The sequence below is a fragment of the Echinops telfairi genome, unplaced genomic scaffold (assembly GCF_000313985.2).
Source record: "Echinops telfairi isolate 266 unplaced genomic scaffold, ASM31398v2 ScPeMD7_15;HRSCAF=58, whole genome shotgun sequence".
Lineage (NCBI taxonomy): Eukaryota > Metazoa > Chordata > Mammalia > Afrosoricida > Tenrecidae > Echinops > Echinops telfairi.
In genome coordinates, this window is record NW_022103912.1 from 8,702,766 (window position 1) to 8,719,731 (window position 16,966).

At 39.0% G+C, this 16,966-nt stretch overlaps 1 protein-coding gene across 2 annotated transcripts in view; it reads left to right on the forward strand.

Annotated features, from left to right (window-relative positions):
• SLC35F5 (solute carrier family 35 member F5) overlaps positions 1-16,966 on the forward strand; it is a 68,202-nt gene that overhangs the window by 36,839 nt on the left and 14,397 nt on the right. Inside the window, exons 10-13 of one of the 2 annotated variants that reach the window (XM_004711895.2) lie at positions 3,657-3,721; positions 6,888-6,992; positions 10,680-10,839; positions 14,865-14,955. In XM_004711895.2, the coding sequence (XP_004711952.1) occupies positions 3,657-3,721; positions 6,888-6,992; positions 10,680-10,839; positions 14,865-14,955 (421 nt within the window). The remainder of the gene's footprint in view (positions 1-3,656; positions 3,722-6,887; positions 6,993-10,679; positions 10,840-14,864; positions 14,956-16,966) is intronic. The other variant, XR_006679827.1, reaches the window with a different exon arrangement.

The following is a 16,966-nucleotide window of genomic DNA, read 5'->3' on the forward strand; positions in this document are numbered from 1 at the left end:
AGGCCACTTGGTTCCTGGTTACACAATGCCGACAGGCTTACTCCTGTGCCATGGTCACAGTCCATAGGCCACTTGGTTCCTAGTTACACAATGCCGACAGGCTTACTCCTGTGCCATGGTCACAGTCCACAGGCCACTTAGATGCACTTTATATATAATTCTCATAACCTTTAACGTGTGTTTCCTTTTCCTAAGAAAAGTTCCCTGTTTTTAATTTATGTTTTAATTTCTAAAATCATATTCTCTATTTTGCCTAGGAATACTCCAGTCTTTAGATGGTCTCAGCCTGTAGTGTATTTTGCTTGTGGGTTTTTTATTTTGTGTATAATTCAGTTCGCTTTTCTTTTTTGTTTTAAGTTGGCATCCATATTGTAAATAGCTGTATGTCAGTCCTTTGTTTTTATTTAAAATTGTGTGTGTTTGAATTGTCTTCCTGGATGAATTATACATGGGTTAAAGTTCAAGGCATTGCTTATCTTGCCAAAGGCCCAACATAGGACTTTGCCCATAGACAATGCTAACACACAGATGTGTTAATTTCAGAGAGTGGCGGTTTTTGTGAGAGAAAAGAAGGAATCAGAGAAGTTAGCAGAACGATTTTATAGAGAAAGTAGGATTTTTACCTATCAGAGCTGGGCTTGGAGAGAAGTTTCTAGTTGAAAGAGTAGATAGTTAAACCTACTTTGACAGTTTGCAAATAATGCCTGCCAAGTGACTATTGTACATGGCCGTCATATAATTGATAGTTCTTATGTTTGTTTATGTATCTATGTATATTTATATAGCACTGCTTCATTATATAGATCTGGAAAGAAGTATAGTTATGTTTCAAGCTCTCAAGCCAAGTACACTGGAGCCAAGTAGCAGAAGCAGGCAGCTGAAACATGATGCAGAAATCACAGTGAAAAGGCTCATGTGGACACGATCAACAGGTTTTTCACAGAAAGGTCAGAGAAGGGTTCTAAAACACACAGTAGAATGGACTCCTGCTCCTTAGCCGCCAGGGAGCCTGTTCCACGGGGTGAGAGGACTGCTTATGTTTGGATGGGCGCATGTGGCATTTCAGCTGCCCCTAGACTCCCCAGCAGGGTTTTTGCTATGTTCTATTTATATAGACATGTATATGTTGTGACGATGTAGCATGTAAGCATTTGGGGTTGAGCTCAGCCTTCCAGGGTTGGGGAAGAAACTGATTGTAAATCACTACATGGGTTGTGTTCCTCTTCCACTGGAGTGATTCGAGTGCCCAGACTGACCTATCGGCACCTCCACCCCACCCCCAAGAGCCCCTCAATGAGGTGCCAAGTCACTACATCCTGCACCACCCAGGGGGGCCGGCTGCTCTCTTCTGCTCGGAGGTGAATTAAGCGGATGCCAAACCCGTAGCAAGCATCTCACAGTGCCTGTTCTGCGCTTCGCCTCCTCATGACCCCCAGACTCAGTTTGGCGCCATACCAGCTGCCGAAGTGGTTCTTCGGGTTCTAGGAGCTCTCGCTGTGGTGGATCAGCACTAGCTGGTCATGCTGCAGGTTTGGGATGCGGTGAGGACTACTGCCTTTGTTATGTGATAGGTGAAAGGGCAAGTTGCTATTGGAATTTTCAGTGGGCAGACTAGTTGACTCCACTCACTTTACATAGACTTTAGGGCCACAGTCGATTCTTGTGCATGGCTGGCTTACGTGTCCACTGAACATGGTTTTGCACTGGGAAATACCATGTGTTTGTATTAGGGAGTGACTGAGATTTACTCTTCACACACAAATGTGCTTCTTTCCGACTTGTCTTCCCAGCATCTTAGTAGATAAAGTAGTGGTTGTCAATGTTGAACATGCAGTGATTGAACTTGGCATTACTCGTTCTCATTGCAGTAGGCCTAGAACAGGTACCAACGGATTTTGGTGGTTCAGCTGCCAGTTTTTGTTAAGAAACTTTTATTGGAACACGACCATTCTTATCCTTCTTTAGTGCTGCAGCGGCAGAGTTGAGCTGTGAAAGAGACCCACAAGCCTAAACTAGTTACTCATTGTCTATTTCAAGAAAAGTTTGCTTGACTCGTGATATAAAAATATTTTTGTGGAGGTATATGTTCTTAAGAATGCTTTTATCTATTTATTTTTAATTAAAAAAAAGAATGCTTTTTAAAAACAATGTTTAAATACCTTGTTTTGAATTGGCCTTGCACAGTAAGTTCCCATTTCTGAGTTTAGAAAAGGGATTTAGTCTAAGTAACCACCGTGGCTGATAAGTCAAGAAATCCCATTTTGCGGTTGAAAGACAATAGAGTGCTTAAGCGTGTGACCAGGAGCCACGCTCTTTAGAGTTTCGCCTCCATCATGGCTAGTTTTAGGATCTTGCGCAGACTGCGTACTTCTCTGTGCCTTGAAAAAGGGACGGTATACAACATGTGTTCAGTATTTATTAGTCATCATTATTGCTATTGTTATATATATTAAGCATGTTTACAACTTCTTAGAATTATTGTAAGCATACTAAAACACAATGTAAGGTGATAAAATGATGCAACTAATTTTTAGTAGGTTGTGAGTGCTCAATAAAATGATAGCGAAATCTGAATTTGAACGATTATAGAAAGTTATGATTGGATTGAAGGGCATGAATATTTAATATAAGCACTGGATGTGACTTGTGAGAGCATAATTCCAGAGGAAGGGGATTTTTAATTTATCATATTCCTCACCCGCCATCAGCTATACCAGTCTTTCTGATCAGTAAGAGAGAAAAGTAGACTGATTTTGGAAGTTGGCAATATTTCATCTGCTTGATAAGATACATATACAGTTTATACGATGCATATAAATAGGAAAACAATTTACGTTTCATGAGGACAGTAAACATACCTGTTTTGATAACTGATATAAATCATTGCTTAACAAATAGTTAATGATGCATGGCTTCTAATTTTTCTGTATCTTTAGCTCAGTTTTATTTTCACCCATTAAAATAATAGGATTAATGGCAATATCTAAGGATAGTTTTATTGCTAACTTGTTTTTCACCCATAAGTATCAGTGGTGCCATTCAAGATGTTTACTATGTGTATGCACAAAACAAGTACTGGATGGGCGATCAGAAATTGGTTAATTCTTTCCCAATGGAGAGGCACTAGATAGCACAGGTGTAAGGACACTTGGGTTCAAATCCCAGCTGTGTGATTCTGGTCAGGTCACTTCACCGCTTTGGACTTGGGTCTAAGATGGGAATGACAATCATTGTACCTTCTTATAAGGTCCGTGGGAGAAAGATGATGAGGCTGTCTGCTCCCATAAAGGTCTGCCATCTCAGAAACCCTGTCCTGGGGATTCACTGTGAGTCTGAATTGGCTCTGTGGCAGCGAACTCGGAGGTTTGGGTTTCGAGGTAATAATAGTGTGCATTTTGTGAGGCTTAAATGATGTGTTTGAATCATAGCCCGGGATTGGCACTGTCGGTCAGAATCAGCTCCACAGCCCTGGTTCTTCTGGATTGTTAGCATAGTGCCTGACACAGAGTGGTTAGTTGTTGTTAATTAAGTCACTAAATTCTTCCCCAGTTCTGCCTAAAGTTGAGATTAGTCTTAATCATCTGTAAATTCTTTTTATGATTATCCTTTTAAGGAATTTATTATTATGCTCTCGGTAATGATTGTTATTCTCCTAGTATTGGAGGCGTTGTGTTGGTAAACCTATCAGGATCTGAAAAATCTGCTGGAAGAGATACAATAGGTAAGTACCCAAATTCACGTTCTCTGTCAGGCTGCTATGGATGAATGCCAATCCTATCCTGTGTCTTTAAGAATTTGTAGATCGGTCAGAACGGTTGTGTGTGGTTCTTACTTAACCTTACTTTAGTGCAAGAAAATATTTGAAGCCTTTTTAATTATGTAAAAGCTGTATCACAGCAAGTGAAAGTGATTTTGATTAAGAATTTATTGCTAGTGTGTTAGCTGGGTGGACTAGAGAAACAAATCCAGGGGCACTCATATAATTGTAAGAGAGAACTTTATACGAAGAAGTAATTGTATACCAAGAAGACTTCCCAGCCCAGTCCAGATCAAGTCCCTAAGTCCAACACTAGTCCATAAGTGCCTCTTCACACTCCTGCAGCCACATGCAATGATGCAGAATGCAGGAAGATCACTGTCTGGTGCGTGCAAAGTCTTGTGAATCAAATGGCGGTGGAGGCATCTCCAGGAGTCCGGCAGGTCTCTGGCGTGGCTACAGCAGCTCTCCAAGTGCAGGTCTTCAGCACGAAGGTGAAGGAGAGAGAGAGAGAGAGAGAGACAGACAGACACGGGCTAAACTCCACCACATGTTCCTATGGGAGCCATATTGACACAAAATCGCAGCTAGGAATGTTTGGTTCATTCATTTCAAAGTGAGGATAAAGTTATATAACATTAAAGCAGGCTACAAACAACTGGTAGACAGAAACAGAACAGCAGTGCCCCGCTCAAAGATGGCATCTGACCACACCCCTTTGAATATGTATGCGTAGCCTTTCTGTAGTCCTGCCAGAAATCCAAGCTCATGCAACACTCTTTAAAGGGCAGGCACCCTCTGCTGCTTCCGATTTTTCCATGCCATAGCTTCAGCTGATACGTTTTCCCATTTTAGTGACCATAACACATCATCCAACTTGTAACAATTCTGGTCTGTTTCTGTTTCACTTTGTTGGCCATGACAGAGCCAGGTTCATGTAAAGGGCAAATAGGAATTGTCTATCATTGGGGGTTTGGATACAGAGGGTGCCTGCATACAAGAGAGGTGTGTGCACGTTATGCGCATATGTACTCCCAGGCCCCACCACCCCTCAGGGCACACAGGGTCAGCCCTGACAGAATAACAGAACTTGTTTCAGCTCCCTCTTTGAAATAGCTCAAAGTTCAAAAATAGCTCAAAGAATTTCCATCTTGCCTTCCCCCAGATTTTCCTAAGGTTCACATCTGTTATCATTAATGTACAGTTACCAAAATCAGGAATTAACATTGATATTATACAATTATAGAATCTACATACCCTTCTTAGATGTCACTATTTTCCACTAATGCTCTTTTTCTGCTTCAGGATCAATTGTTGTATTTAATTTTATGCCTCCTTTGATTCCTCTAATGTGGAACTGCTCATTAGTCTTCTTTTTTTTTTTAACTTTTCGTGACTCAACAATTTTGAAGTATTGTCCATTAGTTTTGTATAATGTCATCCAGTTTGTTTGAGATTCCCTTATTGTTAAATTCAAGCTGTACATCTCTGGTAAGAATACTTTAGAAATGACCAAATGTCTTCAGGGGACACGTAGTAGTGATTTGCCTTAGTACTCATGATGTAAATTTATCATTTGATTAAGTTCGTGTCTGCCAGGTTTCTGCAGGTAACATACTAATTTTTCTCTCCTTGTAAGTAATATTTTGTGGGGAAATACATTCAGATTATGAAAATATCCTGTTTTTTTATCTTACTTTGAGGCACTAATTTTACCTCTCATTGTTGCTTCTTGCACAGTTAGCACCTCGTTTTTTAATTCACTTTTAGACTTAACAAAAAGTAAAGATAATTGGAGCCCAGCTTAATGGTTTGCCTCTGCATAGTTTCTCAAGATGCATGAAATTTAATGACTAGAACCCTGTCTTCTAAACTGTTCCTAATTGTTGTTTGGTAAGCTTTTCCTTGAACGACCTCATCGCTCTCCTCTGAGTCGCTTTGTACTTATTAACAGTGCTTTATATGTATAATTGAATAAACTATTGTATGCATGAATAATTGATTAAAATATTAAAAGTTTACGGAAGAGTTGCACAGAAGTGCAGGCAGTTTTCATATCCATAGTCTTCCTCTCCCCTCCCCATAATTTCCCCTGTTGCTAACAATGTGCTGTCGTATGGTATATTTATTATCATGAAATTATATTGATACAGAATTAAATATTAATTAGAAGTCCATATTTACATTATGGTACACCTTTGTACGGTTTTGTCAAAAGTATAATGTGTCCATCATTACTGTATCATAAAATAATTTCCCTGCCCTAAAAATGTATTTGGCTGTTTTGAACCCTTATTTAAATGTATTTGAGAGTGAAACATGAATTAAAGAGAAACCGTGCTTGTCATTCATGGATTGTGAACCCAGCATTATCGTTGGATATTATAGAGAGTTCAAAGGTGGCAATCGTTTTGTGTTTGACGTTTACAAGGCATTCTTAATTTTTATCAATATATGGGGCTTACAAAATGAAGCAACTGAAGAATAGAACAATACCATCTACAACCATAGTAATTATGGTACTGACTGTGTAAAACATAAGGCAAATTAGGTAGAAATTCAACGGAGTACAGAGAAGACATAGCGGTGGGAATGACGATGGTGAAATATATATTAGAAAATGATTTGGGGGTTGATGAGTTGTTTGAATTGTTGAAAGCAGAGTCTGAAATGTAAACTCCTCACCTAATTCGCAATAGAAAAATGCGTTTATTACAAAAACGATGATGCAGGGAGAGCGTCCTAGGTAGACGGGGAGAACAATGGAAACAGCACTTCAGAGAGGGAAAGAAGCATTCTTCAGTTGGATTCTGTCACCTGTCAAAATTGTCTTTGTGGGAAAAACAAATGCACATTTCAAAATGTAAAAAACAGGAGATTACAAATGTAGGTGTTTCGGCTTAGCCCTGAGTGTTTGGCTAGAGCCCTGAGGTGCCTTTCCCTCTGATTTGTTGCACTGTGAGCACCTTTCTAACTCCTGGAGGACATGGATGGGATGGAGTGCATCTCACTGTTTTCTGTTTTTATATTCTTACTACTTAGAATCATATCTCTCACGTAATTAGATCTTAAGTATATGTTGAACGAGTTAATGAATGGAATTCTTTAAATATTCTGTTGACTTTTATAGGTTCCATGTGGTCTCTTGTTGGCGCCATGCTCTATGCTGTCTATATTGTTATGATTAAGAGAAAAGTAGACAGAGAAGATAAATTGGATATTCCAATGTTCTTTGGTAAGAATATGTTTCTTTTGTGAGGTTTTTACTCTAAATGATTAACTTATCTTTTGGGGGGGATGGGGGAGAAGCTCAGAGAGAAATATTTCTTGTCCCATGGAAATCTATCATTAAAGTCTAGGAGTGTAGGGATGGAATCGACCTTCAGGGTCTGACGTTCAATCTGGCTCTTTCTCTGTCTGTGACCTGCCTGTGCGCCTCCTATGAGGGAATGCACAATCCCCACCGCAAGTCGGAAAACTCCTAACCGCAGCAAAGTTTTCACCTTGTGAGCCATGTATTTGTCACTGATACAACAGAATTGAACTGTTAGCGGCATGGGCAAGTACACCTCCTGGGTTACGGTTTTGCCATTTTCATTTGTTTGATGCATAATGCACTGCCATCAGGCTGATTCCGACTCACAGTGACACTACTGAACAGGGTAGACCTGCTTCATAGGGTCCACTCAGAGACCGTTCACTTCCATCAAGTCGGTGCCAGCGCATGGCCCTGCAAGACTCTAAGACTACAGACTCCCTCAGTTTTCTCCTGAGGAGCATCTGGGGGGTGTGAACCACTCACCTTTTAGCCCAGTGCTTTACTTACTTTGCCATCAGGACTATTGCTTGAAGCCTGGGATAGAGGAAACTACTCCCAAATTATATGCACATACATACATGTCTATGTGTGTATATTTGTTGTTGTTGTTGTCAGGTGCTGTTGGGTCATTTCCAACTCAGAGCGACCCTGTGTACAGCAGAGCAAAACACTGCCCGGTGCTGTGCCATCCTCACGGTGTGTGTGTGTTTTGTGTGTGTGTCTGTTCTACCCTGTGTGGTTTTTTTTCTTTTTTAACATCGAAAACTCTGGGGCCGTTCAAAGTTATCCCATTAGCAAGTTGAGTTCTTTTAGGGCATGGATGTTTTTCAGATTATTCAATGATAGGTTCTGGCATCCATTCTTAGACTTTGCTATGATTTATAAGTACCCCTTTGCCTAAAATCATCTCATGGAAGAGCTTGTGCTTTCTGTAGGATTGTAAGGAAAGGGCACATTGAGGAGATACTTAGAGAAGGTACAGAAGGAGAGAAAAGAAGCCTACTTATAAGAGTTCAAAGTGCAACTTTTAAGGAATCAGGAGACCTGAATTCTAACGGTTATGACTTCTGAGAATGCTCTAGGATTTTGGGAAGAGTCCATGCTCCATGTGTAAGCTTGGTTCTTGGACCCCTCTGCTACTTGTAAAGCCATGGTTTTCTGTTATAAATAGTTTGAATACCTTTCACTGAAGATTAACAAATTAAAATATTTGTGTACTCACTAGACTGGCTTATCATTGCTGGTATAGAATTCAATAAATCTCTCTGTAAAAGTGATACTTCTAATGATTTTTAATTGTAGAATCATAAAACATTCCACCGTGAATTAAATGAAATGCTGCTGTTCTTTTCATACATAACGGTGCCCTAGTGGCACTGTGGGATAAGCGCCGGGCTGCTAACAGAGCAGTCATTCAAACACACCAACTGCTTCACAGGAGAAACAGGAGGTGCTCCGCTCCTGGAAAGATTTACACTCTTGGAAACCCACAGGGACATTGACACCTTTTTTCTTTTTAAACATTCAATTCATTCCCATCCCCTAGGTTGCTAACTAAAAGATCAGGTTCAAACTTATCATGGGCTCTGTGATAGAAAGATATGACAGTTTGCTTGACTTAGTTCTACTTGGTCCTATCTGGTCACTGTGAGTTTTCAACATCAGTAACTCTGAGAAAAGTTTATTAATTCAGTCTTATGAGAGCGTGCATGTGGAATGATGTGGGATGTAAAGTAAAATTGATTTGTCTTGGGCTGTAGAATAAGACAGGATTTGGATAAGAAGTTTGGATTGGACTATTGGGGGTAAAGAAATATGGGCAGAGGCATAGCAGGTGATCTTGAGCAAATGTGCCGAAGACGAGAACAGGAAGGTGTGTGCTCTGGTTCTCACAGCCTGAAGAGTGGGGGAAGCCATTGGCACCTTCCTAAGGAGTAAGGAACGCTATCTGGCAAGTTGTTAATTTATCATGGGATTTCAGTTCAAAATAGATTTGCTAAATTATTTGCCAAATAGATTGGAATAATTTGTGATGCTAGTCTAACTGCTTGAGGTCTTGTATGTATGTGCTTTTTTTCATTTTTGTTCTGATTGGATGTCTTCATTTGGACTACCTCATGGCTTTGTGGTTAGGAGCCTGGCTGCTAACCCAAATGCTATTGGTTCAAACCCACCAATGGCAGTCTGTTCCCATCAAGATCACAGCCTGGTAAATCCCATCGGGCTGTTCTCTGCCCAATGGAGTCACTTTGGGTCAGAATTGCCTTCATGGTGATGGCCTTTTGGTTTTATTTAGACGTGGAGTGTAAGACAGGGATGCTCTTTGGTGGTTTATTGAGGGGTGCTGTGCAGGAAAAACTGGGCAGTGAGCGAGTGAAGAACCCCGTGGTTTCAGGTAAAGCGGAGAGTTGACTCAACTCATGGCAGTCGGGGAGCACGGACACCATTGTTGCTGTGAGCCCTAACTGCACACCTTGTAAATCCCCGTCCGTCATGGCAGCAGAGCCTGTGGGCTGGGAGCCCTTCATTGGAAGGGTAGAGTTGTCTCTTCTGTAAGGACAGTTCTTCAAGGAAGAGGGGTGGTTGTAACTGTTTAGCAACAGATAGGGAGCCAGTGCTCCAGCCCCCGTAAGCCCCCTAACTAAACACACGAAATCCTACTTTTTTATTAGGTGTCATAGCAAATAGAAAATAAACGTGCTACTATATATGTGTGTATGTATAGGGATCAGTCAAAAAGTCCTGTACTTGGTTTCCAGTTCATCCATGTGCCGGTTTGTGCTAGATGAAGCATGTTCACAACTGAGCGTTAAAGCTTCAGGATTCTGTATCTTGACTGAAGTCGCAGCACTCGAGTAGCAGCACTGGAACTGGAACCCAGCAGTGTCAGAATGCAAAGCAGATGCAATCCTTTCACTTGGTAGCCTTCAAGCAGCCAGGTTGTGTTTGATGGGCTGACTAGCTATTTGTGAGTGTGTGTTAGCTCACCAACTAGTTTATAAGCTCTGGGAAGGTGGAAAACAAGAACCTATCTTTTTTGCAGTGACCCTTCCTCTATTATTCCTAGAATAAACAACAACTGAACTCATTACCATGAAGTCAGTTCCAACTCAGCAACCCTATGGTACACGGTAGACTTTTTTTCTGTTTCTCCTTTGGAGCGGCTAGTGGTTTCGAACTGCTGACTTTGCAGGTAGCCGCCCAACTGGATTGAAGGGGAGAGAAAGAGACAGAACCATTTTCCTATAACTAAGGTTAATATACAACATATGCAACTAACATTTGTGTCTTTTAAATTCTAGTACACTATATTAATCATAGCTAAGGTTAACAACCCTTCTTTTTGAATTGTTTGGTGGTTTTTTTCCACAGTAGTTGATCTATACAATGCAAATATGCAGTCATCTCCAGCTGTTTGATAGTTTTTTTTTGGTATTGAAGTGTTTGTGAGATTAACTTAGAAACAAACAAATTACAATTACAAAAACATGTTGGAGTTATTTGTGCAAAATTAAATGTTTCCATATCATATTGATAATTGTAAGTTTGGGAAATTGAGATCATAATTACTAACATTTTTTCTTTTCTTTTATATATATTTAGGTTTTGTAGGTCTGTTTAATCTGCTGCTCTTGTGGCCAGGTTTCTTTTTACTTCATTATACTGGATTTGAGGACTTTGAGTTTCCCAATAAAGTAGTATTAATGTGCATTATCATTAATGGCCTTATTGGAACCGTTCTCTCAGAGTTCCTGTGGTTGTGGTATGTACTGTTTATTGTCCTTGGATTTCTTAGTTTCCGTTAGAAACCTGAATAGTGTAAGCATTTAGATTTCTTGTCTTCTGATGACCCCTCGGGTGTACCTGTCTACCTACCGGCCACACTTAGAAATAGGTGAGATTCTTCTCCAGTAAGACAGGAACGGGCTGGTTTTCCTTTCCTCCTTGTTTGTCTGGCTTTCACTGACATGGGCCACTGTCTAGAACAATGCCTCACCCAGAGGAGAAGCTCAGTAAGCTGTTGTTGAATGAATGAATGACAGGGGATCATACACATTTTTTAAAGCGTTTTAGAAGGTGGAGTGTTTTGCAAATGAAAGGAATGATTACTTAGTGGACATCTAAACTTATTAGACGTGTGTATCCCAACATGACTCTAAGTGAGAATCTGGGGGACTTGTCTAAAGAGTCTGGACTCTTAAAGAAGACCTGTTTGGTTCACAGGCTCTTTTTCTATTGTTTATTCTCTCAGTACCTTTCTTATGGGTGAGCTGGCTATACAGACTCTAATTTTGAGATGGTAATATAATTTTAAAGTCACTGTGACAATAATCTGAAAATAGCTTAAAGGCAATATCATCTATGGAGTTTCAAAGATTTTTTTTCCTTATAGATTTTTATACTTAATCTTGTTTTCAAGTACTAAAAACTGAAAAAGAAAGGTAAATTGTACTTAAACTCCCAATTGAGTTTTATTTCATTTCAGTTAAGACTGATGTTTTTTCTCTTGCGAAAGTCTACGGCAAAATAACATCTATGAAGCTTTCTAGACTTTCTCCATAAAGTCCATCCACACTCCTCCCTCATTTTAAGTGGAGGGAATATCCTTCATTTCTGAGTTTTCTCCCGGCTTTCCTTTTCGGGGACTACTCTTCTGTTTAACTTGTATTCATGTGTATTTCTAAACTAAAACTCTGTAGCATCAGAATCTGGTATCTCATTGATTTTCTGTCTTCATTGCATTTATAGGCGCTCCTTTTTTAACCAGTAAGGAAGTTAACTATTATATTTCACTTATTAATGTCTATTTTGTAACCTTACGTTCTCTTCTGCTGTGATTTTTTTTTCCTTTTCTTTTTTTCCTTCTTGGTTCTGGGCAGTGATAACTACTTAGTAGGTAGGAATTTAAGCATTTTGATTGAATTTAGTTAAGCCATGAAAAATTGTTGACCGTCAATCATTTCTGACAGCAATATGGTTTAACCTATTCATAGCTAATTGAAAATAATTATGCATTCATTATTATTTTAAGACAACTTCATAGTCTCTAGTTTTCTGAGTTTAGTTGAAATAACAAAACTTTTAAAGAGTTATGTATTTTAAAGAAATACTTCAATTTCTTTTTGGATGTTAGACCAGAGAAGGGTTTAATATGGTCCTTATTATTGAGAATAGCTATGTATGTTTACTGTTTTATCTACAAATATCAATAACTAATTATTTATGGAAACAATAGAATTTCTCTATTTTCAGCAGAATGTAATGTGGCTGTTTGGAGACTATTGAATATGAGTGTGCTATACATCTAATCTCTATCATATGAGCTTTTTGAGTATGCACCCCAGAGATTTGTATTCTTAAAGAAATTATATAATGCCATATTGAAATAATTTCTCTTTTATTTAGCTTTTTTAAATATAAAAGATTAGTACCTGTCAAAGTAAGCACAAAAGCGTTAATAAGACAAAGAAATCTCCCTTCTCCAAAATTTTCAGTCCTTTTTCCAAAGGTAACTACTATTAACTCCTAAACATTTTTGATACCCACAAAAGTGTGTTGCTGCCTTGAGTTTTTCCTCAAATATTTTAACTTTTAATATACAAAACAATATTTTATGGATTGTTCTGTACATTATTCATAACTTGTCTTTTGTGTATAGGAGATTATGTATCAGCACTTAGGTTCAACTCATTTTTTTAAAAAAGGCTACAAAGAATTTCAATCTATTATGTAACAGTGGCTACATTTAACTAGATGTTTTTAAGATACATTTCATGTTTCCAATATTTTTCTTTGTAAATACTATGTCATCAAACATTTTTTATATGTCTTCGCATATAGAAGTGCTCTTGTACAATATAGCAATATGATAAATATATTTTCATTTCTCAAGGGGGCCTTTTAGTTTTTTTTAAATTATATATAGACTGGGTCCAAACAGTGCACTCTAAATTTTGGTATATAATTACAAAATAGTCTATAAAAAGGAACATAATTTATATTTCCTACTGTGTATATGGGTATTTATTATTGAATAGATGAATTTGGACCCTCAAAGCCATGCATATGATCATGGCTCTATTTATCCTTACTTAGGATGGATTTTTCACAACTTTGAAAAGCTGTATTTTTCACATATACCTCTATACACAGTAGTAGTCAAGAACTTGACTGTGCCACCCAGGGATCTCTAATAGTTCATTAAGCCGAGCCCACTGCCTTTGAGTTGATTCTGAGTCACAGTGACCCTATAGCCTCTCGAGCAGTGGTTCTCAACCTTCCTCGCGCCTCGACCCTTTCGTACAGCGCCTCATGTTGTAGTGACTCCCCATCCATAAAATTATTTTCATTGCTACTTCATATCTAATTTTGCTATTGTTATGAATCGGGCGACCCCTGTGAAGGGGTCGTTCGACCCCCAAAGAGGTCGCAACCCACAGGTTGAGAACCGCTGCTCTACAGTACAGAGTTTCCTAAGCTGTAAATCCATACAGAAGCACATAGCCTCATCTTTCTCCGGCTGGAGGGTTTGAACCCCAGACATTGGAGTTAGTAGTCTAACATGTGCCCAACAATGCCACCAGCACTTCTAATAGTTTATTACCAGTAGGTTAATCAAATTAATTAAACATTATATGCCTCAAATCTGGGTGATGTTTATAATCCAGAGCAAATGTAAGAAGCATATAAATATATTTTCTCATCACAACCCTATAGTCGGAATTGACTCGGTGGCAGTGAGAGCAATATATCTTAAACCTTTTAGTACAACAAATTGTCCAGCCTCTACAGAAAATTTCTACTGACATTTTATGGGGATATTCCCATTTGCTGCAAAGGCAGCATTATTAATTCCAACATATTAAAATTTATTTACCTATAACTTCTGTGGGTCATTGTTTTTAATTACCGTATATACTCATGTATAAGCCAAGTTTTTCAGCACATTTTTAATGCAGTTTTTGTGGTAAAATTAAGTGCCTCGGCTGATATTTGGGTTAGCTTATACTCGAGTATGTATGGTATATGTATTATGGCTTCATTGTAGGCCTTTTAAAAATTCTTATAGATAAAAATTATTAAATAGCTTATCTGTTTCTGTTTGGTATATTTTCCCTCAAGTTGAACTAAAATTAAATGCAGATTGCTTTTCTAAAATTTGATAATCAACGTTGATAGTCCAGGGAAAAATTAAAATGAAGAACTTAGCTATTAGTTAGGACAGTTGCTGAAAAAATGGAGGTCAACAGGAAATGTCCTTTAAAAATATTGTTCTTTCTTTCCTATGCTAAGGAAAACCAAAGAAAAGCACATTTAAAGACAATTTTAGTTTTAATGAGGGGGAATTACTCCTTGATGGTAGATTCATGTTGGCTCATCAATTTCTTAAGGTTCTGAGTGATTGTCCTTTGATTTAAAGAAACCTTTGTTAGCTAAATATCACAAAACTATAAATATTATTGAGTGGTATTTCATAAAACTTTGTTGAAATAAAACTGAATACAATGTAAAACTGAATAAAATCAACTCATGTTGAAAGCAGAATGGAGTCCTTTGGACTTTCATTTGAATTTTTAATACTGGAAGAGAAGATTTAAAACAATCTTGATAATTTTAGCGTGTTTCAGGCTATGTTAAGCTTTTAACTTTGCTCTTGAGCTTTCAAACGTTTATTTTAGGACAGTCTTTGGTGGTGTTTTTATTGTTTCACTTCTTTTGGGGGCCTTTTAATTTTTTAAAATATGAAATGTTATTTTCTTCTTTTCCTATCTTTTTCTCTTTTTTTAGGGGCTGCTTTCTTACCTCATCCTTGATAGGCACACTTGCACTAAGCCTTACGATACCGCTGTCCATAATAGCTGATATGTGTCTGCAAAAGGTAAGGCAAATCATTTATTAGATATTTTAGGTATCGTATTAAAAACACAGCTGATGATCATTAAGGGATGTGACTAAATGATGAGGGATCTGGTTTTGAGCAATTTTATGCCTTCTTTCCCAGCATCCCACTACATAGAGATACAAAGAATACCAAAGAAATTGATAATCTCTACATAATTACATTTAAAAATGTTTTCCTAAGTTTCTAAATCCGAGACTATATCTTTGTATTTACTTCTCCAGTTTTTGAGTTGAATGTTTCAGCTATTCCTTGGTGAGTCAGTAGTATTAACAGGGGGTATGTTTTAACAGGATCAGTGGTATTTTCGAGGAGCCCCGGTAGTGTAGTGGTTAAGCGTTGGACTGCTAACTGCAAGGTCAGAAGTTCAAAACCACTAGCCCACTCCCAGGGAGACCTATGGGGCTTCGTATTCCCAGTAACACACAGGGATCGTTCTACACTGTCTCACGGGGTCACTGTGAGTTGGCCTTGACGTGATGACAGTGAGTAGTAGTTTTGATTCTAGGATAAAACCTAGCGGTTTCTTTCTTTTTTTTAAATCATTTTATTGGGGGCTCATACAACTCTTATCACAATCCATACATACATCAATTGTATAAAGCACATTTGTACATTCGTTACCCTCATCATTCTCAAAACACCTGCTCTCCATGTAAACCCCTGGCATCAGCTCCTCGTTTTTCCCTGCTCCCCCCTCCTTCATGAACCATTGATAATGGTTTACAATGGTGATAAATTTATCATAAAATTATCATATCTTACACTGTTTGACACCTCCCTTCACCCACTTTTCTGTTTTCTGTTTCCCAGGGAGGAGGTTATATGTAGATCCCTGTAATTGGCTTCCCCTTTACACCCCGCCTTCCCTCCACCCTCCCGGTATCACCACTCTCACCACTGGTCCTGAAGCGATCATATGTCCTGGATTCCCTGTGTTTCCAGTTCCTGTCTGTACCAGTGTACATCCTCTGGTCTAGCCAGATTTATAAGGTAGAATTGGAATCATGATAGTTGGGGGCAGGGTGGTGGTGGGAGGAAGCATTTAAGAACTAGAGGAAAGTTGTATGTTTCATCGTTGCTACACTTCTCCTCCCCACAACCATTCCAGAATGGGATGTCCAGTTGCCGACAGATGGGCTTTGGGTCCCCGCTCCGCACTCCCCTCATTCACAATATGATTTTTTGTTCTTCGATGCCTGATACCTCATCTCATGATCACACAGGCTGGGGTGCTTCTTCCCTGTGGGCTTTGTTGCTTCTGAGCTAGATGGCTGCTTGTTTACCTTCAAGCCTTGAACAGGGGTCCTCATAATTTTTAAACGGGGCCAGTTCACTGTCCCTCAGACCCATTGGAGGGCCAGAGTATAGTTTAAAAAAAACTATGAACAAATTCCTACACACACTGCACATATCTTATTTTGAAGTGAAAAACCAAACGGGGCAAAAACACCTGGCGGGCTGGATAAATGTCCTTGGCGCGCTGCATGTGGCCTGTGGGCCGTAGTTTGAGGACCCCTGCTTTAAAATCCAAATGCTATATCTTTTGATAGCCGGGCACCATCAACTTTCTTCACCACATTTGCTTATGCACCCATTTGTCTTTAGTGATCGTGTCGGGAATGTGAGCATTTTGCAATGCCAGTTTAATAGAACACAGTGTCCTTGCTTTGAGGGAATACTTGCGTGGAGGCCCAATGTCCATCTGGGACCTTACTACTAAACCTATAAATATATGCACATAGATCTATTTCTACATCCTTATATATAAATACGTTTACATATGTACATGCCTTTATTTAGACCTCTATAAATGCCCTTTGCCTCCTAGATCTTTCCTCTATTTCCTTTTACTTTCCTCCTGTCCCACTATCCTGCTCAGCCTTCATATGGATTCCAGTTGCAATAACCTTGGTTACATTACCCTTGATTACGCCCCACCAGGCCTCCTACACCCTCCTCACCACCGATTTGGATCACTTGTTGTTCC